Genomic DNA, 18367 nt, shown 5'->3' with positions numbered 1-18367 from the left:
CGTCTAAAGTAACAGCACCACAACAAGGAAAGCACACATCCTGAGGTGGCTCACCACCACCTGTCCTTTCATGGTTTTGGTGATGCATGTCATATCATTTTCTATTATTCAGAGGGGCGTTACTTACCAAGATGCTCCAAGGCTGCTTACAGGAGGTGAACTGGCTGACGGACATCATGAGAACCAGAGGAGACGTTTCTCTGTTTGTTACCTATGTTTATCCCAGGGTGCCCTATTTCTGGGCCTTACCCATGACCGAGGTGAGACTGTGTCCCATATGAGGTGTGAAGGAACCTTTACAAACCATTCATTAACTCTTTTTTTGTGTGTGTTCACAGGAAACGTGCACGGCCTTAGCTGAACTCAGAAAGAGTTTGGAGATGCAGAATCCATGTCAGAAGATCCAAAAGGTGCAGAGCGGGCAGCGCGGCGTTGCCCAGTGCAAACTCACCGAAGCGGATGATGGCTCCTGGAGCAGGTGGGCATAGAGCACAGGAAAAAATAAAAAACTTGTGCCCCACGTTTCCTACTGGTAACTTGCTGGCCGTGATAGCTCCTATACATTATAGGATATCTAACTTATTTAGGGAGCTTAGCTTAATGAAAGCAAGAAGTTTTGAACCAGGATGATACCATTTATTGGCTAACTTAAAAGAGTAAGCTTGAGCTTTTGGTTTTCTGCCTTCATCAGACTCGAATCGAATCGCACTTTAGTGAGTTTGCCGACTGTTGTCATGACGACAGACGGCGAGCTCACAAAGGGGAAGCAGAGTCTGGGAGGAGAGGAAGAAGAAAGGCGGCCCGACGTCGGAATCCCCCGGGAGGTGAGTTAACCACTCAAGGAACCAGGGGTGTTTTGCAGGATCTGTGCTGCGTGGGCTCTCCAGCCCACAGCATAGATCGGGAATAAGGCAGGGCGACCAGACCCCCCCTCTTTTTTCCCCCACTAGGGGATGACATGCTGGGGGGGGGGGTCTGATCGCCGCTGCTCCGTTTGGCCGAGCGGGGGGGGGCTCCTCAAAGCCCCCCTCCGCAGCACGATTCCTTCCTCTCTCTCCTTCCCTCCCTCCCATCGCTCCATGGGCGGCACAAGACAGCGATGCGTCCTGCGCCGCCTTTTATAGGCTTCAGCCTCTGAATGGCTGGGGATCGCCGATCTCCTTTACAGAGCAGCGTCATATTGATGTAAACAGCGGGGATTTCTTGCTTGCGTGTTTACAATTAGCCTGCGAGCCGCGATCGGAGGCTCGCACAGAGACACCCTCCGTGAACTGACAGGAAACCCTTCCATGTAAAACCACAAACGACCAGCCGCCGCCTATCGGTCGTTAAGTGGTTAAAACGCCCACTGCGCGCATTGCTCTGCACAGACCACCACAAGTTCAGCTTGGGGATACAGCTCTTGGCATGCTTTTCCTACCCTGAGCTGTACTCTTGTTTACCGCTAAGCAGGTTAAAAAGCTCTTGCAGTGTGAACCAGCCCTCACAATGCAGAAATCTTGCAGTGTGAACCAGCCCTCACAATGCAGAAATCTTGCAGAGTGAACCAGCCCTCACAATGCAGAAATCTTGCAGTGTGAACCAGCCCTCACAATGCAGAAATCTTGCAGAGTGAACCAGCCCTCACAATGCAGAAATCTTGCAGAGTGAACCAGCCCTCACAATGCAGAAATCTTGCAGTGTGAACCAGCCCTCACAATGCAGAAATCTTGCAGAGTGAACCAGCCCTCACAATGCAGAAATCTTGCAGAGTGAACCAGCCCTCACAATGCAGAAATCTTGCAGTGTGAACCAGCCCTCACAATGCAGAAATCTTGCAGAGTGAACCAGCCCTCACAATGCAGAAATCTTGCAGAGTGAACCAGCCCTCACAATGCAGAAATCTTGCAGAGTGAACCAGCCCTCACAATGCAGAAATCTTGCAGAGTGAACCAGCCCTCACAATGCAGAAATCTTGCAGAGTGAACCAGCCCTCACAATGCAGAAATCTTGCAGAGTGAACCAGCCCTCACAATGCAGAAATCTTGCAGAGTGAACCAGCCCTCACAATGCAGAAATCTTGCAGAGTGAACCAGCCCTCACAATGCAGAAAATAAAAAGTGCACACAGGTTAAAGGACACCCCAGGCAAAAATAAAAAAAATAAACAAATGAAATAAACAATTGTATCTATCGTCCTTCTCTTAAAAATGACATTTTAACATATGCAACAGTTTTATTTTATGTTGAAATCTACTTTTTAAGTTTTAACTGTTTTATTGTTTTTGCTGTTTTATTTGTTTTGTGCAATGACACATTCATTGAAGTATGCCAGAGCTAAAATCTATGAACTATTGACACTTTTTATCTCTCTCCTGCTCTCAGAAGGCATTTTCTACTAGGAAAGTGTTTTTCATAGTTGTAATTTCTTATCAGTGAGGGTCACACTGTAGTCACTTCCTGTCAGGACTGAGTCAGCCGCTTACATACCTGATATTTAACTCTTTCAGGCAGAGAAAGAAAAAAAGGAACACAGCCTAGTTACAGTATTTGTGTGCTAGGCACTGTGCATGTCTATCTCATCATGTCACATGTCACCTCCGGTATCCTATAAATAGGCTTAGTACTATAAGAACCCATGTTAATCTCATCAGGCCCCGTGTCACATGGGGGTTTGTTTTCAAGTGTCAAAACTAATCACGCCATTGCAAAGCCCTTTGATTTGCTACTGAAAAATCACCCTATTAGCTAGCAGAAGACTGAATTGTGGTCAGAGATCACAGCTGTACTCAACTGACAATTCATTTACACTGTTACAAAAAGGAGTCGTAAGGAGGAAATTGATTACAGTAGAATCCCATTATAGTAAACTACAAGGGGACCAGGCAAAGTGGTTTACTATATCAGAACTTTGCTATATCAGAAATGGTCATACTCAAGCACATAAAGTATACTGTAGTACTGGATCTTATTGCAGTCAATAGTTGGGAGTAATACTTTCTTTTGAATGCTTCAGCAAGAGTACAGTGTCTAAAGGGGCTCATACACCTAATGATTTTCCCATCAATATACAGCAGATTCGATCACTGATCAAAACTGCTGTGAAATCGGTGCGCAAACGCTGACAGAACGATCGATTTCCGTCCAAAATCAATAGTTCCCGTCGATCCGTCCGTGCGGAAGATTTTGCTCGATTGCCGGCGGGTCGGGAGTGCGTCGATAGCGGCGTTCGAATGCCCGACAGACGACACTAGCGGCAATACATTACCTGCTCCGGCCGGCGCGAGTCCCCTGGTCTCCGCTGTCTTCCTGCTGGGCTCCAGGGCTGCAGCTTCACTGAACTTCTTGTCCCAGCAGGAAGTTTAAACAGTAGAGCGCCCTCTACTGTTTAATCTTACCCGGACAGAAAGAAGTGAAGCCAGCCGGAGCCCAGCAGGAGAAGGAGCAGCGGTGACAGAGGGGGACAAGCGTCGGCCAGATCGGGTAATGTATAGCTGGCGGGTCCGGCGGCAGCTTCACAGATTGTGATCGGTTTCATGCTGAAATCGATTCACAATCTGTTTGCAGTAAAGGCAGCCATACGATCCCTCTCAGATCAGATTCGATCAGAGAGGGATCTATCTGTTGGTCGATCTGATGGCAAATTGACCAGTGTATGGCTACCTTAAGCTAGAGCGATATGCAAGGATTTACATGCAATAATCATGCAACTGCAACTGCAACTGCTTACACAGGAAGCATAGGTCTCACTAGTTAATGCAGGTACAGTACTGATAGCGTGCTCCTCTGTCCACATTTCTGTGCTGCCTGGATGATGCTGTAGCGTTTCAGCCATGCACAAGCAAGTCACAGATGACATGCAAATCCCTCTGTAATCAGGCATCAGCTTAGGGTGCGTACAGACATGCGACTATAGTCGTTTAAAACGATCGTTACCGGCGGCATTGCCCGACGATCGTTCGTAAAAAGTGCACGAACGATTGTTAAAACGACCGACCAACGAGATATGTCGTTGGTAAAGAACGATCCATTCTGCCAGATCTTTTCCAACGACCATCGTTCAAAAAGTAATGTCTGTACAACGATCGGTCGTTGATCGTTCGTTCTCAAAGCTTTGCACATGCTCAAACAGTTCTTTTTGACACTTGTCTTTGAAATCAGATTATAAATCATGTTGCGCACGCAACGCTCGTTCCAAGATCGTTCGTACACGAACGATGTTCAAAGTAGCCTTTCTTCAAACGATCATCGGCCGATACCTCCTTTAACATCGTTCATCGTTCAGAACGAACGATCGTTATCGTATGTCTGTACGTACCCTTACACAGGCAGCATAGGTCTCACAGGCTGGTGCTTTTGAGATAATCCACGCAGGCCCAGAGTAGTGTGCAGAAAGCGTGCAAGTGGCTCGCCGACTGACCACAGCTTATGGGTCTAACGTATGACGCATGAGCCCGCCCACTTTCCACTATAGCCAGATACATAATACCGCAGGGGCCAAAAGACCAGGTTTACTATAACAGAAGTTCTATCATATCCGGGTTTACTATACCAGCATTACTCCCTTATACTTATAATGGAGATTGGCCAGGACTTGGACACTTAGTTTATTATACCCAAATGTTTACTATATCAGAGTTCACTATAACAAGATTATACTGTACTTGCAACACTTTGGTCTTTTAATCCTCCTAATCCTAACATTTGTATAGTGCTTTTCTCCTGTTGGACGCAAAGCGCTCAAGAGCTGCACCCACTGAGGGCGCTACCATGTAGCGTTGGGAAGTCTCGCCCAAAGACATCTCACTGAATAGGTACTTGACCTAGCCAGGATTCAAACCCTGGTCTCCCATGCCAAAGGCAGAACCCTTAACCAGTACACTATCCAGCCATTACTTTTGCAACTGTAGAACGTTCAGTATACTGATCTCTGTATTTGTCTCAGTAACTAAAATAATAATTAATTAAAAAAAATTCTCTTCAGATAATGATGTTTGCTTTGTGCCCACACAGGTGTTGGGTGGCTGAAGTCTTCTGCGACTATGCAGTGGTCTTCTTCCTGGACTATGGCGTCACTGAGGTCATACTCACCTCTGGAGTGTACCATCTAGAAGACCAGTATTGGGTGACCCCTCCACTGGCACAGCCTTACTTCATGCTGGAAGGTCAGGAAACCTGTATTTGTGAGGAAGAAAATCACTTAACCCTTTTTTTCTGGAAGACAAGTAGTTGGCCTACAAATCGGTGCACAGGACCTGCCCGACCTACATCTCTGATCTTGTCCACAGGCACACCCCGACCCGCCCCTCTGATCCTCCAACGACCTGCGCTTGTTTGCACTGCGCATATCTCACTCACATGGATGATTACAGGACTGCACTAGGACTGCCCCAACTCTCTGGAATTCGCTCCCACCAGCCATCAGACTCGCCCCACCTTTAATACCTTCAAACGAGCCCTCAAGATTCACCTTTTCTTGCTTGCGTACCCAGCCCCCCCCCCCCCCCCCTTCCCAAATCAGCACCATAATACGTTCTGCTGGGCACCCTCTCAACAGATGTACCTATTGTCTCTACCCCCAGCCTTTAGATTGTAAGCCTCTGGCAGGGTCCTCCCCCCCCCCCCCCCCCCCTAGTGTTTCCAGCTTGATTATGCAATCTTACTATCAATCACCTCTCTTGGGACTAGAACTGTCTCTATCTTGACCAAAGTCACTGAACTACTGTTATCTGCATGATCTTGTTTTGTTGTGAGCTCCTTTCTTTTCCTTTTTTTATGTCCTACCTTGTATGTTAACCCATGTATCTATTGTGCAGCACTGCATAATAAGTTGGTGCTTAATAAATACAATAAATAATAGTAATTCTGTACATGTAACCGTATTCCCTTTATATTTTCAGGGCCTGAGGCTTCAGATTGCTTGAGAACCACTATCTATGGAACAATTCGTGGTACTTGCCCTAGAGAGGTGAGTTTTAACCACTAATTTTGTCCGTGGCAGTATATCTACGCCCAGCAGGACTTCACTTATCGTCCCAAGGGTGTAGATAATTATCTCTGACTTCTGATTTGCGGCACATTCACGCGCACCCATGACTGGCAGTTAAAGGATGTATTTTTTCAATGTTTTTCCTATTATCTCTGTTAAAATGCATGTATAATAAAATAATTCTTAGCAAAATACCACCCATAAGGGTTGATTAACTAATCTTAATGCGCTTGAACAGCGCAAATTATATACCCTTGCGCGCGCTAATAAACTAGCGCGACTTAATGATATGTTAACATAGTAGCAGGCGCACTAGTGAAGTATTGTTCGAGTGATACATCACTATCGCTTGGCTGTTGCTTAGTTACGCACGCCACGCTGTCACTGGCAGGACACAGCAAGTATGTCTGGGCACACACTACTCTAATCCAGTGCCACTTCCCTATGGAGTTCCACAGGGTTCTGTACTATCACCATTACTCTTTGCAGTCTACATGCTCCCACTGGGCAAAATAATCCAGAACTATGGCCTAGGATACCATTGTTATGCAGATGACACACAACTGTATTTGTCCTTCAAGCCTGGCACCCAAGACCCATCAGCATCCATAAATGCGTGTCTAGTGGATTTACAAAATTGGATGAACACCAGCTGGCTGAGGCTGAACTCTGAGAAAACAGAGGTGTTGGCGGTAGGTGGTCCACACATGATGGATAAAGTTCAAAACGCTCACCACCTCAAACTAGCAATTGGGGGAGATACTGTACAGTATAAAGACTCTGTGCGAAACCTTGGGGTGATCCTGGATGGAAATCTAAAACTCAAACAGCAGGTATCAGCTGTCGTCAAGTCTTCCTTCTTCCATCTAAGAATTATAGCGAAAATCAAACACCTTATCCCAGCTGAAGACCTACCTGCCCTGGTTCATGCATTTGTATCCTCCCGCCTAGATTACTGCAACGCCCTGTTCATCGGATCTACAGATAAGGTTCTGCGCCCCTTACAGCTAGTACAGAATGCTGCAGCCAGACTCCTAGCCAATGCCCCCCGCAGCTCACACATCACCCCAGTACTGCAAACTCTTCACTGGTTGTCAGTAAAATGGAGAATCAATTTTAAGATCTGCCTGCTGACATTCAAGGCTCTAAACCACAAGGGACCCAAATACATAGCGGATCTATTGGAACTTTATGCCCTTCCACGCATCCTCCGCTCTGCCAACAAGATGAAGCTGATTATTCCCAGGATACACTTAACATTTGGTGCTCGGGGCCTTTTCCTACGCAGCCCCTACTCTATGGAACTCACTTCCACAATCAGTACGAGAGGCTCCTTCTCTGGACAGCTTTAAAAAAAGGCTAAAAACTCACATCTTTTCCCTAGCCTTTGAGACTGTATAATGCAGGGTCACAGCGCTTTGAGTCCCCAGGGAGAAAAGCGCTATATAAATATTATTGTTATTGTTAAATCGCGCTCGTTTATTAGCATGCGCAGGGGGATATAACTCGCACTTTTCAAGAGGCGTTAAGGTTAGTGAATCAACCCCCCAAAAAAGCCAAATTTGTGGTGATTTTGGTGTGATAAGTAGTGATAAAGTTATTGGTGAATGGGAGGAGCGCTGAAATGTGAAATTTGCTTGTGTCCATAAGGGGGAAAACCCCTCAGTGGTGAAGAGGCTAAAGAGTCAGTCCACCTAAAAGGCAGATTTCAGTAATTGGTCACCACATGATGCCCACAACAGTGTGGGGCACATGTCCCTTGCACACCCCCAAACCCATGTAAGATAACTGTCACTGGGGTAAATAGTGGTAGATAGAGGTGTTTCCAGTTCTAATTAATAATGCCTGCCCTGTGACTGCCATGCCACCTTCTTTCGCTGAGCACCCATTTGTGAGTTTTCTGTGCAAAAGAGAGCCTTAAAGGGATACTGTAGGGGGGTCGGGGGAAAATGAGCTGAACTTACCCAGGGCTTCTAATGGTCCTCCGCAGACATCCTTTGTTGGCGCAGCCACTCCCCGATGCTCCGGCCCCGCCTCCGGTTCACTTCTGGAATTTCTGACTTTAAAGTCAGAAAACCACTCCGCCTGCGTTGCAGTGTCCTCGATCCCGCTGATGGCACCAGGAGCATACTGCGCAGACACAGACCATACTGGGCTTCTGCTATACACTCCTGGTGACATCGGCGGGAGCGAGGACACGGCAACGCAGGCGCAGTGGTTTTCTGACTTTAAAGTCAGAAATTCCAGAAGTGAACTGGAGGCGGGGCCGGAGCATCGGTGAGTGGCTGCTCCAACACAGGATGTCTGCGGGGGACCATTAGAAAGCCCCGGGTAAGTTCAGCTCATTTTCCCCCGACCCCCTACAGTATCCTTTAAACGACCACAAATAACCTGGCAATCTCTTTATAACTTGTGAAACTCAATTTTTCTGTATTTTTCGTATGATAAGACACTATGGACCATAAGACGCACCTAGGTTTAGTGGACAAAAATCCGGGGGGAAAAAAATACTAATCCTGGTGCAGGGGCGTCTTTTTATTTTATTTATTTATATAGCGCTGACATATTACACAGTGCTGTACAGAGTATATATTGTGTTGTTACTAACTATTCCTCAGAGGGGTCCACAATCTAGTCCCTACCACAGTCATATGTCTAATATCGTGTAGTGTATGTATCATAGTCTAGGGCCTACTTAGGGGAAAGCCAATTGACTTATCTGTATGTTTTTGGGACGTGGGAGGAAATCCACGCAGACAACATACAAACTCCTTTCAGATGTTGTCCTGGCTGGTATTGAAACTGGGGACCCAGCGCTGCAAGGCGAGAGGGCTAACTACTACGCCACCGCACTGCCCACGTGCGGTCTTATGGACATTTTCCCCAATCCCATCCAAATTATGTCTACCTTGTACCTCTTTGGTCCCCCTTGTGCCTTGTTTGTCCCCCTAATATCTTTTTGAGTCCCCTTCTGTCCATCCTATGTCCCCCTTTGTCCATCCTGTGTCCCCTTCTGTCCATCCTGTGTCCCCTTCTGTCCATCCTGTGTCCCCTTCTGTCCGTCCCCCTCTGTCCATCCTGTGTCCCCTTCTGTCCATCCTGTGTCCCCCTTCTGTCCATCCTGTGTGCCCCCTCTGTCCATCCTGTGTCCCCCTCTGTCCATCCTGTGTCCCCCTCTGTCCATCCTGTGTCCCCCTCTGTCCATCCTGTGTCCCCTTCTGTCCATCCTGTGTCCCCTTCTGTCCATCCTGTGTCCCCTTCTGTCCATCCTGTGTCCCCCTCTGTCCATCCTGTGTCCCCTTCTGTCCATCCTGTGTCCCCTTCTGTCCATCCTGTGTGCCCCTCTGTCCATCCTGTGTCCCCCTCTGTCCATCCTGTGTCCCCCTCTGTCCATTCTGTGTCCCCCTCTGTCCATTCTGTGTCCCCTTCTGTCCATCCTGTGTCCCCCTGTCCATCCTGTGTCCCCCTCTGTCCATCCTGTGGTCGTCCTGTGTTCCCCATTGCTCTGTCCAGTGTCTCCCTTGCTCTGTTCATTGTCCCCCTTGCTCTGTCGTGTGCCATTTGGATCCTGGCATACTAGAAATGCCAGTATACCGATCCCGATGCGCCAGCAGAAGCATCTCAGGCTCCCATTGGTTGCAATAGACCAATGGGAGTCATCCCACCCCAGAACGATTCTCATTGGTTCACTGGGTAGTGGGGGGAGGGGGGTATACTGGCGTTTCCAGCGTGCTGGGATCAGAATGGATGGCAGGGGCTGAGGATGTGAATGGTGGGGGACTGCGGCAGGGGTGCCGAACGGATCAGGAAACAGGATGAAAAAACTGATGCACAGAAATTGATCAGTGTAAATGGAAAACGGTTCAGTTTTTACAGGATCAGTATTTCTTCCAGTGAATCCAGCCTAAACCTATGACCCAAGTACAGATGTAGCATCTAGGGATCCATAGGACAGGGTGTTGTGAGGAGGAGGAGTTCAAGTTCACAGTGCTGTGACGTATGGGGAGATAGCAAGTGTGGGGCGTGGGGGACCCGGAAGGAGGAGTGGTTAGAAAACCTTAAAAGCGGATCTGAGATGAAAAACTAACTACAACAAGTAACTTGTCTATATATCTTATCTAATGTTTAGATAGTTTACACAGCATATCTAGCTGCAAACAGCTTCAAAAGTTTATGATTATTTATTCCTGTGATACAATGAGGGCAGCCATGTTCTGATTGTCACAGGCTGAAGGCTGGAGATGCTATCAGCTTGCCTGTGTGTAAATTCAGTCCCCTCTCCTCCTCCCCTCTACCTCTGAAATCAATGGCTAGTAACACCTCCTTTTCCTTCTGCCCAGACTGAGCTCCCATAAGCCCTTGCTACAGTGCCAAGGCACAAAAGGATCTGTGGGCGAGGCTTGTTTAGTTTATAGGCAATTGGAGTATTAAAACAAAACAAAAAAGTATTTGGCTTGAGGAATGCACTATAAACTATATGTAAGGAACACAATTATGCAATGAGTAAAAGTTGCCTAACTAGTTTTGCTATTGGAAATCTGTTCCTAGTGGGTGGCACACAGATAGATTCCTGTCAGGTTCTACTTGACAGGCATCTGACAGAAATCTATCTGATGGACGAATCTGCTGCAAATCTATAAGGGCTCATTCACAGTTCACAACGCATGCACGAAGACGATTTTGTGCATGCATTGCCATCGCGCGGTCAACGCACGGAATGCACGTCGGAGTGCGCTAAGCACAGACGTCGGCAGCTGTGCTCCTCTAGTAGCGTGTGCGTTGTGAGATAAAATGTCCCCAGATATGCACACCTATAGTGTGAATGGAAACATGAAAGTCTATGGACTTTCATGTTGCCATATGCATCGTGCACAGCAGGCGTTGCGTCAAAACTGACAGCGCAACACATCGTGTGAATGAGCCACCGCCGATTCCCTGCTCGTTCCCCACGAGGGGACAATGGCAGGGAAGCGAGCGGAAGATAAGCGGCGCCGGGCGGGGACGAGGGCGGATCGAATGCGACGCACACGCGGGCGAGCGGTGACGCGGCGGGCACGCGCGGGGATACGGATTAGGCGATTAGGCTAATCAAGCCGCCGGATCGCTCCAATGTAGCTCCGTGTAGATGGGGCTTAAAGCTAATTGATAAGACTGCTGGTTACAGGACAAATTATCAGATTGTCTTGGAATTAACTAATTGCTGTGCAAATAAAGCAGAGAAAGTTCAATGCATCTCCCCTGGATATAGCAGAAGATTTTCAGTGATGTTTGCACATCCTAAGGTGTCCATACATGTAGCAATCTTGGCGGCCGATCGACCAAGAGATTACTGATCGATTTCAACATAAAATCTTTAGGCAATCGGCCTAATGACGTTGCCTCGCCGCCCTGGCACTGGTCCCCCCCCACCCCCCCCCCCCCCCGCCCCCCCCCCCCCAGTCAGTGTACAATGTGTAATAATTTAAGAATTCTTAGCAACAAGTACCACCCAAAGAAAGCCTAGTTTGTCCAGCAAAAAACAAGACAAAGATAATTTAAGTGTGATAAGTAGCAATAAAGTTATTACCGAATGAATGGAGAGCAGCGTTAAATGTGAAAATTGCTCTGGTTTTTAAAGGGAAATAAACTAAGGTGGGGAAGTGGTTAAAGGGAACCTAAACTGAGAGGGTTGTGGATGTTTCCTTTTAAAACAATACCAGTTGCTTGGCAGTCCTGCTGATCTCATTGGCTGCAGTAGTGGCTGAATCACACACCTGAAACAAGCATGCAGCTAATCCAGCCTGACTTCAGTCAGAGCACCTGATCTGCATGCTTGTTCCGGGGCTGTGGCTGAAAGTATTAGAGTGGCACGTAGCGTGACCAAGCGTCAGAAGACGCGAAACGGCCGTCGCTCGCCACCTCTGGGCCTGCCACCCACCTCCTTCCCACTGACCCACTACAGCACGGACACGTAAGAACTGTCACTATGGTCCGTCACTTCACTTTTGGCCATGCATGTTGAAGCGACTTGTTGTACATTGAATTGCTGCACTGTCACCCATGTGGAAATAAAGCCTTGGATGGAAGGTGCACGCTTCTGTGATCTTCTTGCTATTCACTAAACGTGATAACTCATATCACGGCCCGCGCTAGCGTTTTTGCGCAATCGTGAATTTTCACTCGCAAAAATGCTAGCGCGGCCATGATGTGAGTTTTCACGGTTTAGTGAATCAAGCCCAAAGACAGGCACTGGGGGGGGGGGGGGGGGGGGGGGGGAGACCCAAACGACTATAAACAGCCCTAGAACATTAAGGATGCCCATCCATTGATATTGTGAGCCAGTCGACCTTCCAATTCAGTCGTTTTATTTAATTGGAAGAGAAGCTGCCCGATCCATCTTTTTGATCGCTCTCCAGTTAAAATCGGTCAAATGGATTGATCAGGAATGGCAGAAACTCTCGGTCCCAAGGGCTAATGTGCAAGCGTGCCTCTTGTGGCGCTGGAAAATGCCGGGGTCCATATGCAATTCACTTTTTCACCCTTTATTTTCTCCTAGGTGATATTTTCATAACCTGCCATAAAATGCCGTTTGAGCCGCCAGAAAGCTAGAAAATGCTCAAAATAAATTTGATGGTACTTTTTCGACAACTTTTTGGTACTTTTTTAGTTGTAACATGCAGAAACTTTTCTCCTGGGAGATAACTCAAGTGAAAACATTTATTGCATATGGGCCCAGGAGTCATGCTGGCAGACAGGTGAGCTTTTAACACAGAGGACAGACACAGGTGGGACACTAATGCTGGGCATACACGGATGGATTCCTTCTTATCAATCGAGCCGCTGATGGCTCGATTGATAATATCCGACGTGTCCGATACCCCGCCGGATCGATTCTGCGCTTCATCCCCGCGGGCGGACAATGGGACAAAAACGAGCGGAAGATTAGAAGCGCTTGCGGGGACGTGCGATCCGGGCGCACGCGGCAACGTGCCGGAATCAAGCCAGCGGCTCGATCCGGCGCATAATCTACTCCGTGTATGCCCAGCATTATAGACTTGGGGGACGGATTCAATCAGACAGGGATCTATCTAATGATTGATCTCGCCATAGATCGAGCAATATATGCCCAGCTTAAAGTGGACCTGAACTCTTGCACAGGACAGAAGGAAAAAGAGAGAAACGCACCCTGTATATATTTAGAGAGTTCAGCCTGTCTAATTCCCCCTCATCTGTGACTAGTCACAACTGTAATTTGATCTCTCAGCTGTCATCTGTAAATACAGAACGTTAACCCTATGTCTGCTTCTGTGAAAGCAGGACGTAGACACACTGCAGATTTATTGCAGGATTCCTATCAGCTGTAACAAAGAAATGTTTTTTTTTTTCTTGAAATGTTATTATGATGTTGCTCATCTTTTAGAGCAGAGAGGAAGTTCTGAGTTCAGGTCCCCTTAACGGACCCGCCGTGGTCTTCAAGCAATAGGTTATTCCCCAATCCAGGGGTGCTTTGAATGCCGTCACAGAATTTGTGCCTTAAAGAGACTCCGTAACAAAAATTGCATCCTGTTTTTTATCATCCTACAAGCTATTGTAATGTGTTCTGGCTTACTGCAGCACTTTGTACTATCACAGTCTCTGTAATAAATCAACTTATCTCTCTCTTGTCAGACTTGTCAGCCTGTGTCTGGAAGGCTGCCAAGTTCTTCAGTGTTGTGGTTCTGCTATGAACACCCCCTTCCAGGCCCCTCTATGCGCACTGCCTGTGTGTTATTTAGGATTAGAGCAGCTTCTCTCTTCTCTCTTATCTTTTACAAGCTGGATAAATCGTCCTCTGAGCTGGCTGGGCTTTCACATAGTGAGGAATTACAGACAAGGGCAAAGCTGTTTGCAGGAAGAAAAGAGCAGCCTGAAACTTCAGTGCATGAGAGATGCAGGGGGAAAGAAACACACAAATGATCTCTTGAGATTCAAAAGGAAGGCTGTATACAGCCTGCTTGTGTATTGATGTATTTTCTATGTGTGGACATGCTGTACATCAACCTACTTCCTGTTTTGATGGCCATTTTGTTTGTTTATAAACAAACTTTTTAAAACTGTTTTAACCACTTTTAATGCGGCGGGGAGCGGCAAAATTGTGATAGAGGGGAATAGGAGATGTCCCCTAACGCACTGGTATGTTTACTTTTGGGTGATTTTAACAATACAGATTCTCTTTAATTGATATATTTTTTTTTTTCTTTTTAATGGAACAGCCGCACATCTTGAACTTCGTCTTCGTTCAGAAAAAAGAGTAGATTCCCCCAGTTCTTCTCCCTTCCTTCAGCTCGGAGATGACGTCCCGAGGAATCTCATCATACTGCTTCTGTTCATCTGGAAATTAACGTTCTTAGTTTTTTTCTACTGTTAAAGCGCACCTGTACCGTGCTGACAAATCATCGAGATGATCAGTGAGAAGCTATTCCGTCTGGTGCACAAATTTAAAGGAAATCAAATGCACTTCCTGTCCCTTCGGAATGATCACATTTCAAGCTGCAAACAATGAATGTGCATGCAAGCTGAGATTATTTTTATCTCATTGACCTTCCCTGACCTTAAAGGACAACTGAGGTGACATGTGACATGATGAGATAGACGTGTGTATGTACAGTGCCAAGCACACTAATAACTGTGCTGTGTTCCTTTTTTTCTTTCTCTGCCTGAAAGAGTTAAACATCAGGTATGCAAGTGACAGTTTCTATTCGGGTCGGACTATAGCATGACCCTCACTGATAAGAAATTACAGCCATTAAATACATTCCTGTCAGTAAATGGCTTCCAGGAGCAGGAAAGAGATAAAAAGGGCCAATGGTTCATGTATTTGAGCTCTGACAAACTTCAAAGAAGGTTTCATTGAGCAGAGACAATCAAACAGTAAAAACTAGATTGAAATATAAAACTGTGGGATATCTAAAAAAAAAGTAATTTTTAGGAGGAGGATAGATACAATTGTTTTTCTCATCAGTTTATTTTCACCTCAGATGTCCTTTAAAGAGAACCCGAGGTGGGGTTCTGACAATGTAATCCGCATACAGAGGCTGGGTCTGCCTATACTGCCCAGCCTCTGTTGCTATTTCAATCCCCCCTAAGCCCCTCCTGCGCTCTGCAATCCCCCATAAATCACAGCCACGCTGCCGACACGCAGTGTGTCACAGCGGCTGTGTTTATCTCTGTACTGTCAATCTGCCGCTCCCCCCGCCTCCTGCATAGCTTCGGTCCCCGCTGATTGGAAGGAAGGGACGCGGGCGGGACTGGAGCTATGCAGGAGGCGGGGGGAGCACGCAGAGTGACAGTACAGATGTAAACACAGCCCGCACAGCCTGGCTGTGATTTATGGGGGATTGCAGAGCGCAGGGGGAACTTAGGGGGGGATTGAAATAGCAACAGAGGCTGGGCAGTATAGGCAGATCCAGCCTTTGTATGTGGATTTCATTGTCAGAACCCCGCCTCAGGTTCTCTTTAAAGTGAAACCCAGTCAATAAGGAAATACTTAAGGAAAGGGAAGCCTCTGGATCCTATGGAGTCTTCCCACGGCACCCTCCTCTCTCCTGCCGCTGCTCGCCGGGACCCTCCAGAAGACTGGTGCAGTACTCCTCTCCCAGCATGAGCGCCGCAGGTCGTACTCCAGTGAGACTGTGCTCATGCTTGAAGAGAAGCACGGCCCCGATCAGATTTCCAATATGCCTTTGTTGGAAATCTTTGGGATCCGTGAGTGGCAATGGGGGAGCGGAGGAAAGGTAAGTATTTCCTTTATGACTTGACCTTTGACTATAACGTGCTGTAAAAAGAACTTCAAGAGTTATCAAGTCAGTTGCCCAGAGCAACCAGTTAGATTCCTTTCCATTTACCAGCCTCAAAGTGGTCGCTGTGGAAAACTGCTCAGCTGTAGAGATGTCGACGAACATCTCACCCTGTACTACTTCTGGGTCGCTATGACCCGGAGTGCTACGCCTGCGCTGGCCCGGCGGTGCGCGTCATAGATCGCGCTCCTGTTGCCGGGCACTTTCTGCGCATGTGCGTGACATCATGAGTGACGTCACGCTCATGCGCAGAGAGTGCCCGGCAACAAGCGCGCGATCAAAGACGTGCACCGCCAGGCCAGCGCAGGCGTACTACTCCGGGTCATAGCGACCCGAAAGTAGTGCAGGGCCCATAGAGATTCGCCAGCGAACGGTTCGGGCCATCTCTACTCGGCTGTTGCTCCAGTGTTTTGTTTTGTTGTCTTGATAAATTTGTTTCCAAGAGCATAAGGGCCAGTGCTTGTATGTGGCATGTGGCATTAACATGTCTGTTGCAGAGCACATGCCATTCATTTGATCGAAATGGCCACACCACCCCCGTCCACTGAAGGTACCTGCAGCTGTACATTCTGTGCCGCATTTGTGAGAGTCAGACCGTTCTGCACTACTTGTTCTGTTTAAAGGGACCCGGGCAGACCTATTAATAGCAAATCTGAACTTACCGGGGATTCCTCCAGCCTCCCATAGACTGTGATGTCCCTTGGCGTCCTCTGTCGTTAGTGCTGTCACTTTATGCGAAGTCATGCCGTAAGTGCCCTGCGTCTTGAAAGATTGAACCATGCATGCGCAGGACTGTTACAGCGACGGGTGCGTGATCGAGTTGGGTGCGCGAACGAGCCACGTATGTGCAGTTTCGCACTAATGGGGCTGCCAGTGGGACCAAGGTGGGGACCCAGAGAACATCTGAGGAAGCCTCAGTTAAGTTCAGATTTGCTTTTAACCTCCCTGCCGTTCTAATTATCTGCTGCGCACGGCAGCGGGAGGGATTTTTTTTTTTTGCTTTTTTTTTTTAAACATGTAGCTAGCCTATCGCTATCCCTCCCACCCCTCCAGGCGCAAATTTTTTAGCATGTAGCTAGCCTATTCGCTATCCCTCCCACCCCTCCAGGCGCAAATTTTTTAGCATGTAGCTAGCCTATTCGCTATCCCTCCTACCCCTCCGATCCCCTCCGGCGCAAATACTCAACAGGAACTCCTGGCGACAATCGGACTGACGTCATCGACGTACATCAGACGGAGTCCCGATCCACCCCTCAGCGCTGCCTGGCACTGATTGGCCAGGCTGCGCAAGGGGTCTGGAGGGGGGGGGGGGGAGCAGCGGCGATCGGATGTTACACGCAGCTAACAAAGTGCTAGCTGCATGTAACAAAAAAAAATTATGCAAATCGGCCCAACAGGGCCAGAGCAATCCTCCGCGGCTGGTTACCCCGAGCTGAGCTCGGGATAACCGGCAAAGAGGTTAATAGGTCTGTTTTTGGATTCCTTTACATGCAGTGCACAGCACTGATATGAGCATAGTAGAAACTGGCTCTATTCCTATATTTAGATAACATTCCATTTACTTGGGTAAACAAGAATGGATTTCTTATGATAAAGGTGTTTGCAGGCATCTTATGGTACCTTTTAATAAACCAGCAGCCCACTTCATAGATTAGGGCTATAGTCTAACAGTTCTGTATACTTACCATTTATTGCCCTTATTGGTTGTTATTGTCCTTGTGCATTGTTGGTGTACTTATACTATGTTGCCTGTTTGTAAAACAAAGCAATAAACTGGTTTGCGTTAAAAGTTTTGATGGGCGGTGTTGCTGCTTTATTTCGAGTGATATCGTTCATTTCACATTAACCACTTCGCATCCAGACCTTGTTTTCCCCTTATTGACCAGAGCAGTTTTGACGCTTTAGCGGTGTCCCTTTTTAATCAGCAATAACTTCATCTCTACTCGTGCTACTTAAATGATCTATATATCGTTTTTTTCAAGACAAACTAAGCTTTCATTGGGGGGTATTTGGTACAAAGTGAAATGTTCCTTTCTATGCATTTTAATGGGACAAAGTGGGAAAATTTAAGAAAATGCATTATTTCTACATTTTGACCAATTCTATTTGGAAATAAAAAGTGCGATTTGACATAAAAACTGTGCCGCCAGTTAAAGTTGCCCCAGTATAGATATCCAGATGTGTCCCCAGTATCACCGCCTCCCACAGTATAGCCAGATGTGTCCCCAATATCAGCCCCCCTAACATAGCCACATATGTCCCCTGCGTTTGAAAGCCCCAGAAAAGATTGACAGACGCACCCCCCGGAATAGTGCCCCTCTTCATGGCCATATGTGTCCCCGGAACAGGATTACCCCCATTATGGCCAGATGTACCCCCAGGATTAGTACTGCCCCCCATTATAGCCAAATATGCCCCCAGTATATGATTATTGCTCCCCCCAGGTGCCCAGATGCACCAAATTAGTAAATCCCCTTAGTCAATTAGATGCCCCCCAGCAAACATGAACCCCACCTTTTATATATCCTGCCCCCACCCCCCAGGATCGATAGCCAGATGCCCCCCCCCCCCATAAGGGCAGCCCC

At 47.4% G+C, this 18367-nt stretch overlaps 1 protein-coding gene across 2 annotated transcripts in view; it reads left to right on the top strand.

Moving 5' to 3' along the window:
* TDRD10 (tudor domain containing 10) overlaps window positions 1-15015 on the top strand; it is a 109506-nt gene extending 94491 nt beyond the window's left edge. For both annotated transcript variants that reach the window (XM_068252324.1, XM_068252322.1), the window contains exons 20-24: window positions 113-260; window positions 339-478; window positions 4992-5143; window positions 5879-5946; window positions 14199-15015. In XM_068252324.1, the coding sequence (XP_068108425.1) occupies window positions 113-260; window positions 339-478; window positions 4992-5143; window positions 5879-5946; window positions 14199-14240 (550 nt within the window). In that variant the 3' untranslated portion in view covers window positions 14241-15015. The remainder of the gene's footprint in view (window positions 1-112; window positions 261-338; window positions 479-4991; window positions 5144-5878; window positions 5947-14198) is intronic.
* The last annotated feature ends 3352 nt before the right edge of the window (window positions 15016-18367 follow it).

This window comes from Hyperolius riggenbachi, chromosome 9 (assembly GCF_040937935.1).
Source record: "Hyperolius riggenbachi isolate aHypRig1 chromosome 9, aHypRig1.pri, whole genome shotgun sequence".
NCBI lineage: Eukaryota > Metazoa > Chordata > Amphibia > Anura > Hyperoliidae > Hyperolius > Hyperolius riggenbachi.
This window is presented reverse-complemented; position numbering and strand designations above follow the sequence as displayed.